Consider the following 17,153-nt stretch of genomic DNA (forward strand, 5'->3'; position numbering starts at 1 on the left):
TGTCTCTGTGACCCTGGTAAACAGCCACTGGATGTGGTCCTGATCAGGGTCTGCAGATTCACTCCTCATCAGCACAGCTTTGCCTCATGATGAGGAATTTTGGCTGAATCTGGTTTCCCACTCTGGGTCTGCCCTGTCCAGCATCTCCCCTGGTACTGTGTAGCTGGGGCTTGGCTAATGAGGACTCTGCTCTGGCAGTTTTGGTTTCATGCTTGGGTTCTGGCTCACCGACTGACCTGCCAGGAATTGCTGCCCACCCCTGCAATCTGACAATCTGATTATTAAGAGATATCCAGTTTCTGACTTTTTATTCTGATTCAAAATATAAACATATTACCAACTATCATTTCCTCTCCAACTTCTCTTGTGCTTTGTGCCTGAAATGTTTGCAGTGTTTTTACTTTCACTTTGGACAAAAACTAATTAATTATAATTGCACTGGAATAGAGGCAAGTTTCGAAAAAAATAAAGCAGCTTTAAAATGCTTCTGTGAACAGAAAAATCAGACATACAGACAAAACTGAATCAAAACTGAAATAAAAATACAACCTTAATGAAGTTTAAAAACTTAAACGTTAAACACTGAATTTTTTACTTTCTAAACAAAATAATCCTAGCACATCATCCTGCTATATAAAAAACAGGATGCTGGGGTTTTTTTATCTCAAAAACTTCAGTTATTTCAGAATTAAACATACACAACAAGACTATCCAATTAAAAGAGGAATATTACTTATTTATACCTATGCCTCAAGAAAGTAAATTACATTAAACTTATATTGAGTAGTGTAGATTATGTACTGCTTTTTGAACCAAAAAAAAAATCCCATGCAGATATTTTGGCTAGTAGCCCAGGGACTTTTTGTTGCACAAAAATCAAGAACTGGTGAAAGGCCTTGAGGCAAACCTGGATGAGCAGGGCTGAGGTCACTTGGTCTGTTCAGCCTGGAGAAGACTGAGGGAAACATGAATTTACTACTCCCTCATGAGGAGCAGGAGCAGGCACTGATCTCTTCCTTTTGGCGACCAGGGACAGGACCCCAGGGAATTGCATGACATAGTGTTAGGTGGGGGGAGGTTTAGGCTGGATATTAGAGAAAAGTTCTTCACCAGGAAGTGTGCTTGCCCCACCTTGAGTACTCTGTGCTGTTTTGGGCATCCAAAGGAGGGCCAGGAGGAACGGGAGAGGTCTGAAGGGGAAGCCTTACGAGTGGCTGAGGTCACTTGGTTTGTTCAGCCTGGAGATTGAGGTCAGATCTTTGTGTCCTTCAACATCTTCACGAGGGGAAGTGGAGGTGCAGGTACCAATCTCCTCACTCTCGTGACCAGTGACTCAAGGAAATGGCATGAAGCTGAGTCAGGGGACAGTTAGGACAACTATTAAGAAAAGACTTTTCACCCAGAGAGTCTCTGGGCCCTGGAACAGGCTGTCCAGGGAAGCAGTCACCAGCCACCAAGGCTGACAGAGTTCCTTCCAGAAGCGCTTGGACAACATTGCGGGGCACACGGCGTAGCTGTTGGCGACGGTCCTGTACTTCCTCACAAGACCTGATTCAGGACACACCTCGCCGCCCCTCAGCTCCCGCACCTGCACAAGGGGAGAACGCGCCTGTTCTCCACAGCCCTCGAGCCCCTCGGCAGCCCCGCCGCACTCCGGCAGCAGCGGCCCAGCCCCGCCTGAGGCGGCCGCGCCCGGGCGGGAGCGGCGCCAAGCGGAAGCGGAAGCGGAAGCGGCGTGGGCGGGGCGGGCGCGGCGCGCGGGGAGGCGGGGCGAGGCGCGGCTGGCGGCATGGCGGCCTGCGCGGGCCCGGCATCGCCCTGCGAGGGGCGCAGCGCGTCCTCGCTCCACAAGAGCCTGAAACAGATGCGCACGGTGGTGGCGTGGAGGGGCCGGGCGGAGTGGGACCAGGTGATGGTGGGGCTGTACTGCGGGGACAGCCGGCTGCAGCAGGGCGCTCTGGACCGCGTCTCGGCGTGGAAGAGCCGGTACGGGCCGCGCGCCGCGGGCGGGGAGCGCGATGCGGCTCTCGGGGCCGCCCCTGTGTGCCAGGAGCGGGCAGAAGCGTCCCTTTGTGCCCTCCGCCCAGGCTGCGGCCAGCACTCGCGGTCCTGGGCCCTCGGGGCGCCGAGGACCCGAGCGCAGGTCCCCACTGAAGCGGCTCCGCGGCCGGGGCTGTGTGGGCTGGCCGGCGGGGCGGGCGGCTCCGTCTTGCAGGGCTCCCTCTTTGTTTCGGGAGGCTCCCGGCACGTAGCTTATGCCAAGAGCACAATGGCTCTGTGAGAAGGCAGAAGCCCTGCATGCCCATAATAACTTCTCGGGCTGATTTCTCGAGGCAGTGAGCATATCCAAGGCCCTAAATTGCTGCATCCGTACACAAGACCCGCCTAGGGAAGTCATCTTGTGTATGTGCTTAGCGTATCAGTAAGTACTCATTCAACTTGTGTTTAGGAGTAACCGTGTAACCACACTGTTCCAGTTGAAGCCTTCTGAAAAGAGCCTCTCATGCTTCCCCAGCATACCACTTCCTAGGCTGTTATGTACCACAGAGCACAAAATGTAGTGGGAAAGTTCCCGTTTTTTTGCGGAGAGAGTGTATTTGTGTGAGCCTGCTCACCTGGTTTTCATTTTCCTCCAGGTATGGTCCAAAAATGCCTCTTGCAGTGGACTGCACAGCAGAATTGATTCGCTGTAAGGTCCTCGATTCCTCTGGCAGATTGAAGTCACATGAGCTCATCCTCTCTTATGGGCTGGCTCTTGTAAGGTAAGGGTTCTCAAGGCCCTCGGGTTTTGAGAGAGAGAGAGAAGGACCTCGACAGATGTCATTATTCCACTGAGTTCACTTTGCATCTCTGGGGCCACAGGGTTGTATAGCACGTGGGGAATTTGTTTCTAGAGTTCCAAGTTTCTCTGCAGCTCTTGATAGTAATTTTTCTTTTCTGTAATGTTTATGCAGATTTGTCAACTTGATCACAGAGAGGAAACAGAAGATCGTCAGCCTCCCTCTGAGACAATTAGCCAGAGAGGTAACTACTTAATAAAACTTTCTTGATCATTTACATCTGTACAGAAAGCATATGCATTCATTATTAACAACACTGAGTGGATGAAACTGTAGGGGGAGTCACTCTTTTGTAACCAAAATAACAGATACAATGCTTGTTTATTCCAGCTGCAAAGTTTTAAACAGGTTTATTGCAACAAGATCTAAAACTTTGCTCTTTGAAGTCACAGTAGGAGTAACAAAGGCTGATGATCATTAAACGCTTTTGAATCACATGTGATCAAAAGTCTTGATTTACATGTATGTAGTCCCACTTGACTGTCATACATTTTTCTTTCTTTGCTACTGGGATAGGAAAAAGAGCCAAATCTCTGGTTTATAAATCCAGTCTTTGACAAGGAAGGCTGTACATAAAACCCACTCACATTTCCAGATTTTCATCTTCTGTGTCTTTCTTCAGGTGAGCTTTTCCACTCAAGCTGTGTTCAAGCTGTAACTGTAGTAGCAGGACCAACCTAAGTCCTTCTACTGCCAGCTGCACTGAGCATCTTACCTGGAACTGAACAAGTTTTGACAGTGAAGGACAGATAATATTTGAGACTGTTCTGTATATGTTTGGGCCCCTGTGTGAGAATGATGAATTGATTTTTATTCTTTTCCTGGGTTTTTGAGAAGAGTTCTGCCTCTCATTTTTTAAAGCTGATCAAGCTTAAAAGCAAAGGTCTTGCATAGTTAAAGGTAGTTGTCCTCAGGAAAGTTGCAAAAAATTGCATGTAAGTTTCAGTATTATACATGATATTATTTGTATCTTTGATATATAGTTATCCAGAATGTCTCATTCATTTAAATACAGTTTAACTGCTTCTCAGTGTCATTCAGTTACATGTAACATCTCTGTCTAAAAAGAAATCTCCTGTTGCATGTAACACTGAAGAACTTAAACTGTGAAATGCAAGTCTGTATGGATTCTGTTCCACAGGAGGATTGGCATCAGAGAGCTGGGGGCTCTTGGCCCACTCTTGAGGGGGAGCTGCAGTGCAGGAGTGGCCAGACTGGTGCTGTTCCCACCTGGCTCTCTGCAGGTTTGCAGGGCTGCCTGCAGGTGTGGCCTGATGCAGTGAGAGCAGAGGGGAAAGGTTGTGTGTTGGCTGTTGTTGCAGGTGGACATCCCTGTGTGGGTTGTGGACCTCCGCCACGATCTGACGCACGGGAGGCTGCCGCGGCTGGCCCTGTGCCGCAAGGGTGAGTGCCACCAGGGGCTGGCTTTGGGAGGGGTGGCCTCAGGCACACATGGGCTGGCAGTGCCACTGCTGCAGGCCCTGAGGAGAGCACCCCTGACTCTGTTTTGGGGTGCAGCAGGACGGGCAGGGAGAGTTGTGATATCAGATGCTGACAGGATTTGCCACTGCCCTGTCATGATAGCTGAGCTGTGTCCAGTGACTCCAGGCTGTGGTTCCTCACAAGGCAGGTTTTTTTTTCAGAGGCTTTCTCCGATCCCTGAAAAAATTACTCAAAACAACAGCTGGTTGCAGCATTGTAGTGCATTTGTTTTCTAACAGCACAGGAAGTTTGTCTTGGGGAAATAGGTAAAAGCTTTTCCTGATGGTTTAGCGATACCTATGACTCTTAAAAAATCCCATTTAGGGAGAAATGTCGATGCTGCAAGCTAATACTGAGTGAATGACCAACTCATAGCATTTGAAGAGATTCCTGGGAGTTTTGGGTTAAGGCTTGAGAATCCAGTTAAATAATCTTCAGCATGGTCCTTAGATTGAATTGGGAAAATGCTGATGGAAGTAAAGGCATTTTCGTTCCATTCTATCTGATGCATGCATAGTGTAGTCCCTGCACAAAAAAAAATGATGTTATTGTTGAAGATACTATGCTAACCATGGTGATACTAAAGTACTGATGCATTTCTCACTAGAATGCCACTGCAGGGACCTAGTTGCTGCTTAAATTTGATCTGTCTTGAGCAAGATGGAGTGCCATAGCAGTGTCCAATCTATTTTTTTTTTCTTACCAAAAAATGATGGGCAATTAGCATGCCTATGATACTGGATTGTTTGAATTTTTTCCTGGTTTCTTTCTGGAGGTTGGTTTTGGTTTAGTTTTGGGGTGTTTTGCGTGTTTGGGGTTTTTTTTAACTTGTTCACATTTTCGTTTATGGAGCTTTTTGTGTTTTCTGGGTTCATAATTGGTTAATAGCATTTATTTTCATAATACGTGTTAGTAATATTCCAGTTATTATTTTTTACCATAACAAAGAAATCCTCACTGAGAGGATAATGTTTTCTGTTCTCTGTTAGGTTGTGATGTTGTGCTGGACTGGCTACGAAAGATGTATTGGAACCGTCAGCTGGGCAATAACTTGTGTGAGGAAGGTGAGGACGAGGAGCAAGAGCAGGAAGAGGTGGAAACAAATGCAGAGCTGGACAGTGATGCATGGGAGATTCCAACTCCACAGCATGAGGCCTGTCAGAAACACAAGGAATTCCATGGTAGGTGTTCCTAGAACAATAGCAGATAGAAGGATTAGCTAGAGAAAGCAATTTAAATGTGTCATCTTCTAGCATAAAGGTATTACTTCAGCTCAGTTTTTGGGATTCCTCTTTGGGTCTTGGTGGATTCCTGGGGCTGGCTGTCTGGTTTGGTAGTGTTTCTCCAAATTTTTAGCATTTTCGTGTGTGAATAGCTGTAGCTCTGTAGCAGTAGATGCAAAATGCAAACATAAGGAACACAAATATGCATCAGAACATAAACTGCATATGGGAACAATTTCTTCCTACACTGATGTTATTAGGATTTTTTTTTTTTAGCTGTCTGTGTTTATCCAACTTACCTATCTTTGGCTATTTCCATAAAATATGGAAATTGTGGTTGAACTCCACTTGAGAAGATTTATGTTGCTGGAAAAGTCTGGGAGTTTTGGGAGTCTTCATTGTGCTGTCTGAACAGAATTGCTGGCTTCATTTGGCTGATGCCTTCCTTGAGTGTAATTTAGCAAAACTAAGCAGCTTCCCTAGATACAAAACTCCCTTATGTAGTTGATCTCCTTAAAATATATGTTTATTTTTATTTCTAGAAAAAGTCAGAGATGTTCTGATATCTTACAAGAATGAGCAGTTGCGGGTAAGTGCACTCTGATGATCAGCACTTTCATTAATTCTCTTTTCTTTCTTAGGCAGTATGTTTTCTCTTCCTTGTTACCTTAGTTAGTTCCTTGCTCAGGTGTATCTGCTAGTGTTGTCATACATGGCTTGCCAAAGGAAAACTCTACTACAGAGAGCAAGCAGTTTGAGCTGTGACAATTCCTAATGTGGTTCAGGTTTATAAAGGAGATCTGTACTTACTGGAGATTCTGAGAAAGGGGAACATTCGTGAACTTTTTCAAGTGCTCATGATGAAGTACATGTGGCATGTGCATCTTCTTGTCATAGCAATAATGTCTTTGTGTTTGTCGTGGGAGTATATTTTGTCTTAATACTTGAATTTTTCCTTTACTCAGCTTATGCAGACTGTTTCAAAGTCTCGAGAATTGTGGTCTGATTCCTCTTCAGAAGTGGACTGGATTTTGGCTCAGGTCAAAGACCTGATGCAGAAAAACAGGTATGTCTCTGATATGAAAGAACTGAGGCGAAAGATACAGTACTGAACTGGGCTGCAGACCTATTAAATTGCCTTTTCGCAGTGTCCTGTAGCTGATCATGGAAAAAGCAATTGGTCAGTTTCCTCAGCATCTTTGAGGACTGAGTTGTTGATCTGTGCTAATGAGCAGTGGTCCTTGTGCCAGATGTTCTCCAGGGTGTTGTCCCAGAATTAGCTGTGCTGAACCAAGGCATGCAGCATCTTCAGTGTCTTCAAAAGCTCCCAACAGCCCTGTAGAGATTTAGAATTCTTAAAACTTGCAGGGCAATACTTGGCATTTTCTGTATTTTTTATTACTACAGAGCCTCTAGGACCTTGTGTGTAGAGACTTCCTTATTACCATTTAAATTTTCATGGAGATCTTGACCCGCTTTGAGAAATCTAATCAATGTAACTGCTGGGGAGAGAGTATCATGTTACAGATAAGAGCTATAACTCCTGGTATTTTGAATATAAATATGTATGCCATACAAGAACAGCATTACCAGGTCTCTTGTTAGAACAAAAAATTCTCCATTCCCTCCTCACAGTTCCAGGTATTTGACAGTCAAACTTGTTTCAGAACTGGTGCAAAACTTATGTTTTGACACATAAAGGAATAAGTGTCAGTAATAGGTCTCTCTTTGCTCTAGGGAGGCAGTGGCTGAAGTTCTTCTCAGCGATGGCTTTCTTGTCCCAAAGATGGATTGCTTGAAGATGCTAAATATAAAGTATGAAGGTGAGTGTTTTATGCATCACCTAAGTAGAAAATGCATAGCTAATGTTATGACCTAATGTGTTCCTTTTTCCTCATTATATTGAAATCTGTAATTGGCTGCATAATTTTTGTAAATCTGCATCCTTAAACATCTTTTGCCCTGTTCTCCAGAACCTCTTATGGCCATGCTTAGCTTTTGCTTTTGCATAAATTTCTTGGCATTGAAGGATAGCTGTTTAGCACTGAATATCTTGTCCGAATATCTTTGAAAGCTCACATCTCTACCCTTTTCTGCAATAGTTGCTGTTTTCAGGAACTCCGATTAGTTTCTCCTCTACACTGAAGATTACCCCAAAATGGATGGGGTTTTTTAGCCTCGTTCACCAGCTGCATCTTAGTTCCAAGCTGCTGCCCATATCTGTGGAGTTGCATTTATTGTTTGCAAGAGAACTAGATACCTAGAGGGAAAGAAAATAAATAAACTCCCTATTTCACAGCCAAAGAACTTTCTAAGAAAGATTCTCAAACTTCCATGACTATATAACAGTAGAAAAATACAAAAGCTTTTTGATTTTATGTTGCTTTGCTCAATGAACCTTCTCTTTTCGGTATATTCTTTAGATAGAATAGCTCTTAATTATGTGTGAAGTAAGCTGAAACTGAAAAGGGATTAGCAAAACAGGTATATCTTCATGTGTTAATAATTTCCTTGTGTTAATTATCAAATTGCTACTTATTTTACTTGCCTGGCATAAGAGAAATAGTAGTTTCAGGTTCATTGAGGACCTCAGGAAATATTCTGGAATCAGTGATCTGAGAACAAACCTCTTCAGTGTGGAGCAAGTGTCACACCTGTATTTCATAAAAAAAAAAAAAAATTACAAAGCACCAATTTCTGTCTTCTCTGTTTTGTTTTTTTCTTCTTACTGCAGCAAGTAAAGAGGTATGGCAATTCAAAATGCCTCCAACATTTTACTGCTTTTGGCAGCCTTTGCTGTCGGGCCTCCTTTCACGAGCTTTTACACAGACCCTAATAGAGAAAACGTTTATAGAGCTGAAGGAATGTTCTGACCCTTCAGAACTCCGGCCTCACTTCTTGACCAGCTGGATTTCTGAGTTGCTGACTGGCGTTGCCAAAGTAAATGCTGGTGAGTATGTCTGGAATTTCTGTGCTTAAAAGAGCATAAGAGTTTCTTCTGTACTAGCATAAAACTGTACTAGTAAAGTGGTGGGACCTTTACACATAAAATGCAGTAGCCTAATTAATACATTTTGTCATGTGAACATAAAGCTTTTATTGTTGCCTTTCTTAGACTTTTCAGCTTGCAGCTTTGTGCATGTCATGTATTTCTTAGCAAAAAAATTGAAATTGATATTGATAAGTTTGCTGCAGCCTCCTTGAGATAGGAAAAGCAAATCTGACACAGGAGAGATCAGGCCATTAAGTGCTAATTCTCCAGGTATCAATACTTGTAGGAAATAAGATCCTTGTATTTTGCTGCTGTTACATGTGATATGTTATGAGATCCCTGTTCCCAGTTCTCCTCTCCCTTAACAGAAGCCTGCCTTTATAAGATACTGGATAGGATCAATAAAAGACAGCAACACTATCACAGGATTTTTATGCCTTCTAAACTTAGACATAAGTAATAAATAATATTTTGTTTTCAGTTCCTGTCTTTTTAGAACTGTTAAGATTGGCAGACTGTATGTTTCATTCCAGAGATGGGCACTGAAGGGCCATAATTATTCAGAGTGTCACAGGTTTCTGTTAACAGGATTTTTATACTGTGACATAGTGCATCCTTGCAGAGGTTTACACCCCTTAATTTTGGTGCCTCTTCTGTCCTCTCCTGTTCTGGATCAGACTGCACAAAGATTTTGGCAGTATCTCAGGTTAAGTCATAGGTTAAGATTTGGTGCTTTCAGTCAGTGCTGACCATATCTGTGATGTACTAGGATCTCTGAATGCTGCTAGTTCCCAGATGTTAAGTCTAGTGTTTGCAGTCCCAGATACAGTGCACTGCATTTATTTGGGATAATACTGTTCAAACAGATCTTGTGGGTTTCCTGTCTGGGGTGATGTGCATAGGACCAGCTTGGGAATGTCTGCACTGCTTTGTGGTCAGGTCTGGTGGAGCTGTCCATGCGTTGTCAAGTCCTTTATAACAACCTTGATGTGTTTGGTCAGTACATCTGGTCGTGCACTTGGGTTAAAATTACAGTTTATTTGAGGATGTGTTCCAGTAAAAATGCAGAGGGATGAAGGGCATATGTTTGATGAGTTTTGAGCGCCCTGTTTTTTTCATTATCTTCTTTGAAGGGAAGAAAAAACAGTGTAACAAGCACATGAATGTGAAGGAGCTGTTCCTCCATAAAGTTTCTTTGCAGTGGATAAGCGTGATTGACAGTTGCTTGCAAGCTCCCTGCTGGGCAACCCCACATCTTCTTCAGATGTAAGTTTGATGCTGTGACCTAGAAAAGGAACAGCAAAGTGCTCTGTAACAGCTTTGGTTCCCTAGTGATATGCTGCGTGATAGCTGCATTCCCTTGCCTTTTCTTTGCCTCTCGAAGAAATTGTAATAGGTGCATATAGAACCATACTTGCTGCTATTCATCTCACCACTGATTACACAGAATTTTAAAGGGAAGGGAAGGAATTTTAAAGGATTGCACCTTCAAAATGCAAGTGGGTATCTGGGGTGGCATTTAAACAAGTGGCATTCTGACATCTGTTCAGAAGCAAAGTGACTTGGTAGAGATGTGACTTTATTCAGGCAATAGGAATTTACCACAGTCCCTAACTTCTACACATGAAAATAGCAAAGCAGTAACTAAATTAGAACTATCCCAAGGCATTCATTTTAATCAAAGAGTATCCCAGCATTTAGCAGATTTTGCCTGTTAGATGAGCTATGTGAGCCAGCTGTCCTGGAGAAAACAAACACTTTAAAGCAAAAAAGACTCCAGATGAAGATTTATCAAACCTTCTAAGATTTTTCCATTGCCCTTTTTACTTTCTAGGATCTTCACATTCATGAGACCTCGCTTGTCACGTACTTCTCGGAAAAACCTTCTCTATCTTGCTTCCATTTACACAGAAGGAGGTCCCCCTCCTTTGTCCAGTCCAGGCCTCTCTTCAGATAGCAGTGAACAGCCAATTTATACTATAGAGAGCTTACAGTGGAGAACCAGGCAAGAAAATCAGGTTAAAAATCAAGGGCAGACTGTAGAGGAACAAGAAGATGTGCCAGAGGGAGACAATGGTGTAGAGGAAGTGGAAGAAGAGGAAGAAGAAATGGTGACTGAAACAAATCCTTTGGAAGGACTTGCTCATTCTGGTACCATGGTGGCTATTGCTGAGAAACGGGCAGCACTGCAAGGGTCCGCCTGGCAGATCACTGCAGGTAAAAAGTGACTGTAAGACTTACACAGTCCTCATCACTGACAAATGTTAATTGAAATGCAAAGATGTCTCAGCCCTCTTGGCCTGGCCACAATTAAATTTGGCTTCGAAGTCATCTACATGCCAAATTACTGAAAAAATGTGGGTTTTCCAGTGTTTTATGTTCAGGAGTCATTTCACTTAAGCTCGTAAAATACTGTGTTGTATTTTCCACGAGCATACTATTACTCTCTTATTTATTTTTTTTCGTTAGGCTTTTCCAAACTGTTTAAAATTTCTGGGTATCCAGTTGATGGGGCAGCATATATGCCATTTTTGAATGATGAAGAGAATATTGATGTTTCTTGGACTTCTGTTTATCGGACTTGGGGATATTTGAAAGCACAGATTGTCTGTGAGCCTAAGTTCCATGCTCTGGGAAAATGGTTGTTATGACATGGTGGCAAATAAAAGAAAGGAGCAAGACAGGTTTTTGGAAGGAATAAACAGTATATCCAGTGTTTTGTTAGCTTTGTTACAGTAGCTGTTCTTTCTCATTGGGGTTGGAGGTCCCTGTAGCTAAGAATTTAGGATGAGTCATGAAGGGACTCAGACAGGAGGAGGGAGTTGGTGGATAGGAGTTGGAGTCAAAATGACATTTAAATGAAAAAAAGCAGCCACTAGAAGACTGAGCTCTTGTACTCCATTGACTGGGAAATTTTCTCAAGTGAAAAAAAAGAAAGAAAAGAGACATCTTAGGTATGCTGAACAGCTTGTTAGAACTGTTAGAACTGGGTGTTCTGAGAACAGAAGCAAAATTGTCCTCTGCTTCTATGACATTGGTTCAGATCAATTGCTGAATGGCTGAGTTGCAGGAGGCAGTATTTGTGGACTTGGGGAGGGTGGTCTTGTGTTTCAGAAATCTATTTGGGAAACTCAGACTTCTAGTTTTTGTACTGTTTTTATCTATTTATCTAGATGAAGTACGATGGAAAGACTTTCCTCTTGGGAAACTCCCAGGTCAGACAGATGACCCTGATGGTCTCATGTTGGATAATTATTCTATGATGTCCCTGCTTGATCAGCCAGTGAGGGAGGAGTGGAAGTCTCTCAACACAAAGTAAGTAATGGTATGGGTGGGACTTCACCCCTGAACCGTGAAATGCATTTGTGCCTTTTACAATACCATGTGAAAAATTAGGGCTGAGGCTTCCTTTTTACTTCTGTTTAAGTAGTTTAACCGAAATATCTACTGTTGTCTCTAAACCTAACCCTAATGATATCCTTTGGGGATGCCATCTTCTAATATTGCTGTCTTCGCTCCTCCTGCTTTTTTTAAAAAAAGAAACCATTCTGAGAATTATGAAATACTGCTGTTTAGCAGGTATCAGCACAGCCCCAGCAGGCTTGAAAATTGAAGATTCTATTAGCTGGGGCTTTGATCTTCGATGTGTTGGCAGTGCCCAGTGCCCTTTTTGAGCTGTAGCCAGTAATTTAGAGCTGCAGATCTGACCTCAGTGAAGAAACACAGATTGTCCTGGAAATAACAGGGGCATTCTAAAAAGCTTTAGTCAGATCACCTTTGTCACTAAATGAAGCTTACCCAGTTAAAGCATCCCACTGGAGATGTTTTAATAGGGTCATTATTTCACACTTTGAAGTCATAGGAACTTGAATGCTGTAAGCTGCCAAATCAGTTTCATCCCATACATATAAACCCATCTATTTTTTTAATCCAAGGAATGCTTCAGAATATAAATGAATTGTAGTTATTTTCCTTAACACTCGATAGGACAATTTTCTCATCACTGATCCTTTTCTGTGGTTGGTCGGCCCAGTCTAGTAGCAATGGGGTATTTCATTGAGAAGAAATCTTGCACATGTTCATATTTTCACACATTCAGAGTTGTGTTCAAATTCCAAGCTTCCAGTTTCAAGTCTGAGAAGAGGAGGACTTCTGTTTTTCTCCGTCCTCTTAGTCATCCTACCTGGTATCAAATTATTAACCTTTCCTAATGAGTAACATTCTGTTCCTTTGGAGGAAGATGCCCTAGACTGCACTTTGAAATATGATTTAGTCATGGTGAGGACTGATTGTATATTAATTGCAGGCTAAAAAGCTACAAGCCAGATTTGTAAATTTCAGGCTGTTTTTTGAACTGTGTAATGTGTCATGCAGCTCATATTACTAGAAAATACTCATGTAGAAAATGAGAAAGCACATACCAGGCCAAAAGTAACATGTGTTTCTGCATCTTTTTGTGTGAGGAAAGGGGCAAACAGTTTGTTCTACTCAGATTACAGCTTGGCAGGATGTCAAGGAAAAAAGAAATCTTAGAAACATGAGGAAAACCTGTTGCTACCACAAATAGAAAGGAGCAGAACCTAATTTATTCCTGTAGCTGTGCCTGGAAGCAATCCAGGTTTCATCAGGAGTCCTACAATGGCAGCTCGTTCATTATTTTTATCTTCCTTGCATAGCAGCTTCTCCATCTGCCAAAGTACATGTGGTATTAGGAAGGTGGTCTGACTTCCCCAAGGCAGAATGAACAAGATTTTCTTGACTGCTTACATTTTCCTCTTTGTAGAAACCTTGTTCTTTGTCTTGCAGCTACATTTTTTGCTTCCCCCATCAAAGGTGTTTGTATGGCCTTTTCCAGAGAGGTTGTTTGTTATTTACTTTTTTGGTATTGCCCTCTAAGTCCTCTGTCTGCAGAGAGCTGTTCTACCAGGCTCATGAAGGGAGGTACTAAAGGATGGTATGAGAGATTGGGAAAATTTGATGTTTTACTTTGAAAATACCTATAAGGTGCTTGGAAAAAGCATCTATAGCATAGGCAATGGGACACACCCTTTCTAAAATCAATGCCCTTCTTTGTCTGTCTGCAATTCCTTCCTCCTAGAAGGCTGTGTTAATTTTTGGTGGGTTTTCTGGTGTGTGCTGTGCATGTGTATTGTCAGAGTTCATGTTTAGCATTGCTGAGGCAATCTTTGAAGCTTTGAATAGCTGCTGTCATCCTCAGCCAAATGTTTTGGGTTTTGTGATAAGCATATACGCTATCTATTGGCTCCCGGTGTCAGTTTTACCTGACAGCAGGAGCAAATTCAGCAAATAATGACCAGTTGGAGAGTTTTCTGAGGGTGGAGTTGCTGACATGCTGTTGCTTTTGGGGTTGCATCCTTGGATGTCTCTATAAGTCCCATGATTCTTTCTAAAGCCATAGAAAAGAGTAGTATTGTAAGATTTGTAACTTGTGAGAGACTGTTTTCATGTCATTTGCTTGCTGTGTTAGAATTTCATCCAAGGTTGTATTCTTAGCTGCAAAGGATAGATGAAGGTTCAGATGAGAATTGTTCTCTGATTATTTTTGCAGTCATTTCTCCCCCATAATTGTTAGTACCTGGTCGTCTTTCTTTTGGTGTTTGTGCCTTGTACCCTTCATGTTTCAGGACTATTGCCATTCTTAAACTAATTAAAATCTAAGGATATACCAGCAGATAAATGTTTCAGAGCTAAAAATGAGAAATGTTTTGGAAATGAAGTGCTACCAAAATTTCTTTGGTGATGTGAGCTTTATTAATTTGCTTTATTCTCTTCCTTACAGCTCTGCAGAATTGAATACTCCTATGACAGGAGGATTGTTATGGACCCAGAATGACTTCCATAAAATAAAAAGTGGCCTTCAACTTTTCTGATACAGCAGCAGAGTGCTCTGTGACTTCTAGTATCGCACAAGTGGTATAGAAGATCTAGTAGTGGTGCTGGGGAAATACTCACTTCAGGAGAAGTCATTGTTGCTGTGATTTATTGATTTTTACCATGTAAAATCAGTGTTTTGTAAAAGTGTTATGTTGCATGTATGGTAACCATTGTCTTGCTTGACCAGTTAAGTTTGCGTAATACAGTTGAGAGTACTTTGGAATTCCTCCATGTTTCTTAACTTTTTCATAAGTAAATGCAACTGACTGAAGGCAAACCTTGCTCCTGGATGTCATGTCTCAGTTTTCACTCTGGAAAGTGTCTTTTGGTCCTCTTTAAGCAAGACTTTTGAGCCATTCTTATTTTTGTGATGCTGATAGTGTCCTGGAGGAGTGATTGTGCCAGGATAAGATCATGCTACAGTTTTCACCTTTCTGTGATTTCACATGAAGCTTCGGGGATCAGTCCTAGCTAGAGCATAGCTGAATGCACTGTGCAACATAAATACCTTTGAAATGTTTGTCACGATGTTTTTTTCAAGTGATAGTCTTAAAGTCACTACTGTCTCTTTTTGATTGAAGTGTTTTGCTTCATGTTACTTCTGTTCATGATTTTGCTGATACTCATAACCAGTACTGTGGTGTTTGCTGAGAAGCTGGTATTATTACTGCAGAAATGGGCTGACAAGTACCTTCTGGAAAGTTGAGAAAAACGGCTTCCAGATATTTTTTCCTAAATTCAGTTTTCTTTACCTGTATTACTGGTTCTTGGAACTTAAGAGGCTTCTGCAGTTACCTGTCTAAAACCCCAGGAGTTTGTGTGTATTTATTCCTCAGTAAGAATTTGGTAAAATGCATCTGCTAGAGGGTAAAACAGAGGCTTTCTCTGACTCCATCTAGTAATTTTCAGGTTTTACAAACTAAGCAGGAGGCTTTGATAGCATCAGTAGGAAGGGATACAAGAAGGGACATATAACTTTAGCAGTACATTGCATACTGCTGAAATGCATGTTTAGAGCAGCAGCAGCACAGATGCTTTGGACTGGCTTTGAAGAAAAGGCTTAGCTAGATGTCCAGAATGGAAGTATTACTTCCTTATTCCTTCTTCTCTAGTTTTTTGTTACTCTGCTCTACTGTAGTTGCTTGTTGCCACGCATCCAAAAACGGTACATATGTTGCATACTTCCTTCTATAAAAGCAAGCAGTGCCAATGCAAAAGGAAATAAAGTTTCTTTTTCTGTTATGAGGGATTTTTCATGGAAGCCCTTTCCCTTTCAACTATTTTTAGAAATACTTCATTTACCCAGTAGTGAGTTAGGCTTACTTAGGAAATTCTGAGTGAAAGGGATTTGTTCTTTTATTACTGCATTTAGCTGAATATGGAATTACTTAAATTACTGTATTTTGTATTGCAAACAAGCAAAACGGTTCAAATAGGAATGTGTTGCTAGCACATACTGTACCATCTGTAATGTTTTTCCCTCCTTGGAGGAAGAGCACTTGGTAAAATCATATGCTGCTACTGCTACTACTACAGTACCTTATTAGCTGTAGTAACTGCCCTGTGTAGCTGCCATTACCCCACCTAGAGAATCTGGGATTTTTTTCAGTCAATCAGCTGAAAAAAAAACACCTAGAAATAACTTGGACAGACTGCAACAGTTGTTTTGGGCAAAAAAAGCTTTTGGGAGGTCTTGTCTAAAGAGGGTTGAAAAATAAAAAGCTAGAAACAAATGATCCAATGGCTCTCAGTTTTATTAAATAAGCAAAAATTTTTATATATATATATATAAACTATAACATATTTAATATTATTAAATAATTGTGCAAAACATTTACATAGAGCAGGAGGGGAACAGATGGTAGCCTATACTTCTTTTAGATTCTTGCAATTCTTTTAATACATTTACAAACTTTAAATACAGACCAAAATCAGCAATATTGTGTAATGACTCTTCAAAGGCTAACCAAACACTGGCATAAGAATAATTTACGTGATGGTGCAATTGTATTTTTCCAGTTGAAATACTGCAGGAAATACACTTAATGAGGGCTCTGTCACACAAACAAGCAATAGGTGCATCAGAGGACTGTAAAAGCTGAATGCTTACCATAGACGTAACTGTGACAGATCTAAAGGTCTGACTGTTATGAGTCCTGGAGTAGTAATGCTTCAGGTAAACTTTCGGCAAGTTAAGATAAAGTGATATTTCAACTTTGGAACAAAGTTTCACAGAAATGATGCATGTTCCTTCCCCTTAGTGTGGAGTTCTAAAAATTACAATAATCTAATGTTCCTGTTTGTAGATTGATATAGATCAGGTATTCATACATATCACCAAGTATTTTTAATTCTGTTATTTGAACAAAATGCCAAAATGTGTAATTTGAGACAAACTGGCATTAGAAGTATGTAGGGCAAATTTCACCTACTAAGATTTTTTTGTTTTGTTTTGTTTTCAGTGAAACTCCTTCAGCTTGTTCTAAGCAACCAAACTCCACACCTATTTTTAACTTTACAGCTAAAGCATTTTTACAAAAGCTAAACAGACTCATGCTAGTAAATAAATTACATGCTGCAGCAACTAGAGCAGTGCCCACTTACCACTACAGAAATTCAAGAATACCACATACTGGTTTAACATCCATTTTCACTCATTTTGTCATTAAGACTTACATTATATTTGGGTCAACCAAAAAAACCCAAAGAGATTTATAAAAT

At 41.5% G+C, this 17,153-nt stretch overlaps 1 protein-coding gene across 2 annotated transcripts; it reads left to right on the plus strand.

Moving 5' to 3' along the window:
* The first annotated feature begins 1,762 nt into the window (after positions 1-1,762).
* On the plus strand, positions 1,763-16,166 carry LOC136374056 (ribosomal biogenesis protein LAS1L-like). 2 transcript variants are annotated; one of them, XM_066339208.1, is made up of 13 exons: positions 1,763-1,986; positions 2,637-2,762; positions 2,955-3,024; positions 4,163-4,244; positions 5,312-5,503; positions 6,088-6,134; positions 6,511-6,611; positions 7,283-7,368; positions 8,280-8,495; positions 9,671-9,803; positions 10,372-10,754; positions 11,711-11,852; positions 14,338-16,166. In XM_066339208.1, the coding sequence occupies exons 1-13, from the start codon at positions 1,790-1,792 to the stop codon at positions 14,426-14,428; spliced, it is 1,866 nt and encodes a 621-aa protein (XP_066195305.1). In that variant the 5' UTR covers positions 1,763-1,789; the 3' UTR covers positions 14,429-16,166. The 2 variants fall into 2 exon arrangements, with proteins under 2 accessions (XP_066195305.1, XP_066195306.1); XM_066339209.1 differs by lacking the exon at positions 11,711-11,852.
* The last annotated feature ends 987 nt before the right edge of the window (positions 16,167-17,153 follow it).

Source organism: Sylvia atricapilla, chromosome Z (assembly GCF_009819655.1).
Source record: "Sylvia atricapilla isolate bSylAtr1 chromosome Z, bSylAtr1.pri, whole genome shotgun sequence".
In the NCBI taxonomy this organism is placed as follows: Eukaryota; Metazoa; Chordata; class Aves; order Passeriformes; family Sylviidae; genus Sylvia; species Sylvia atricapilla.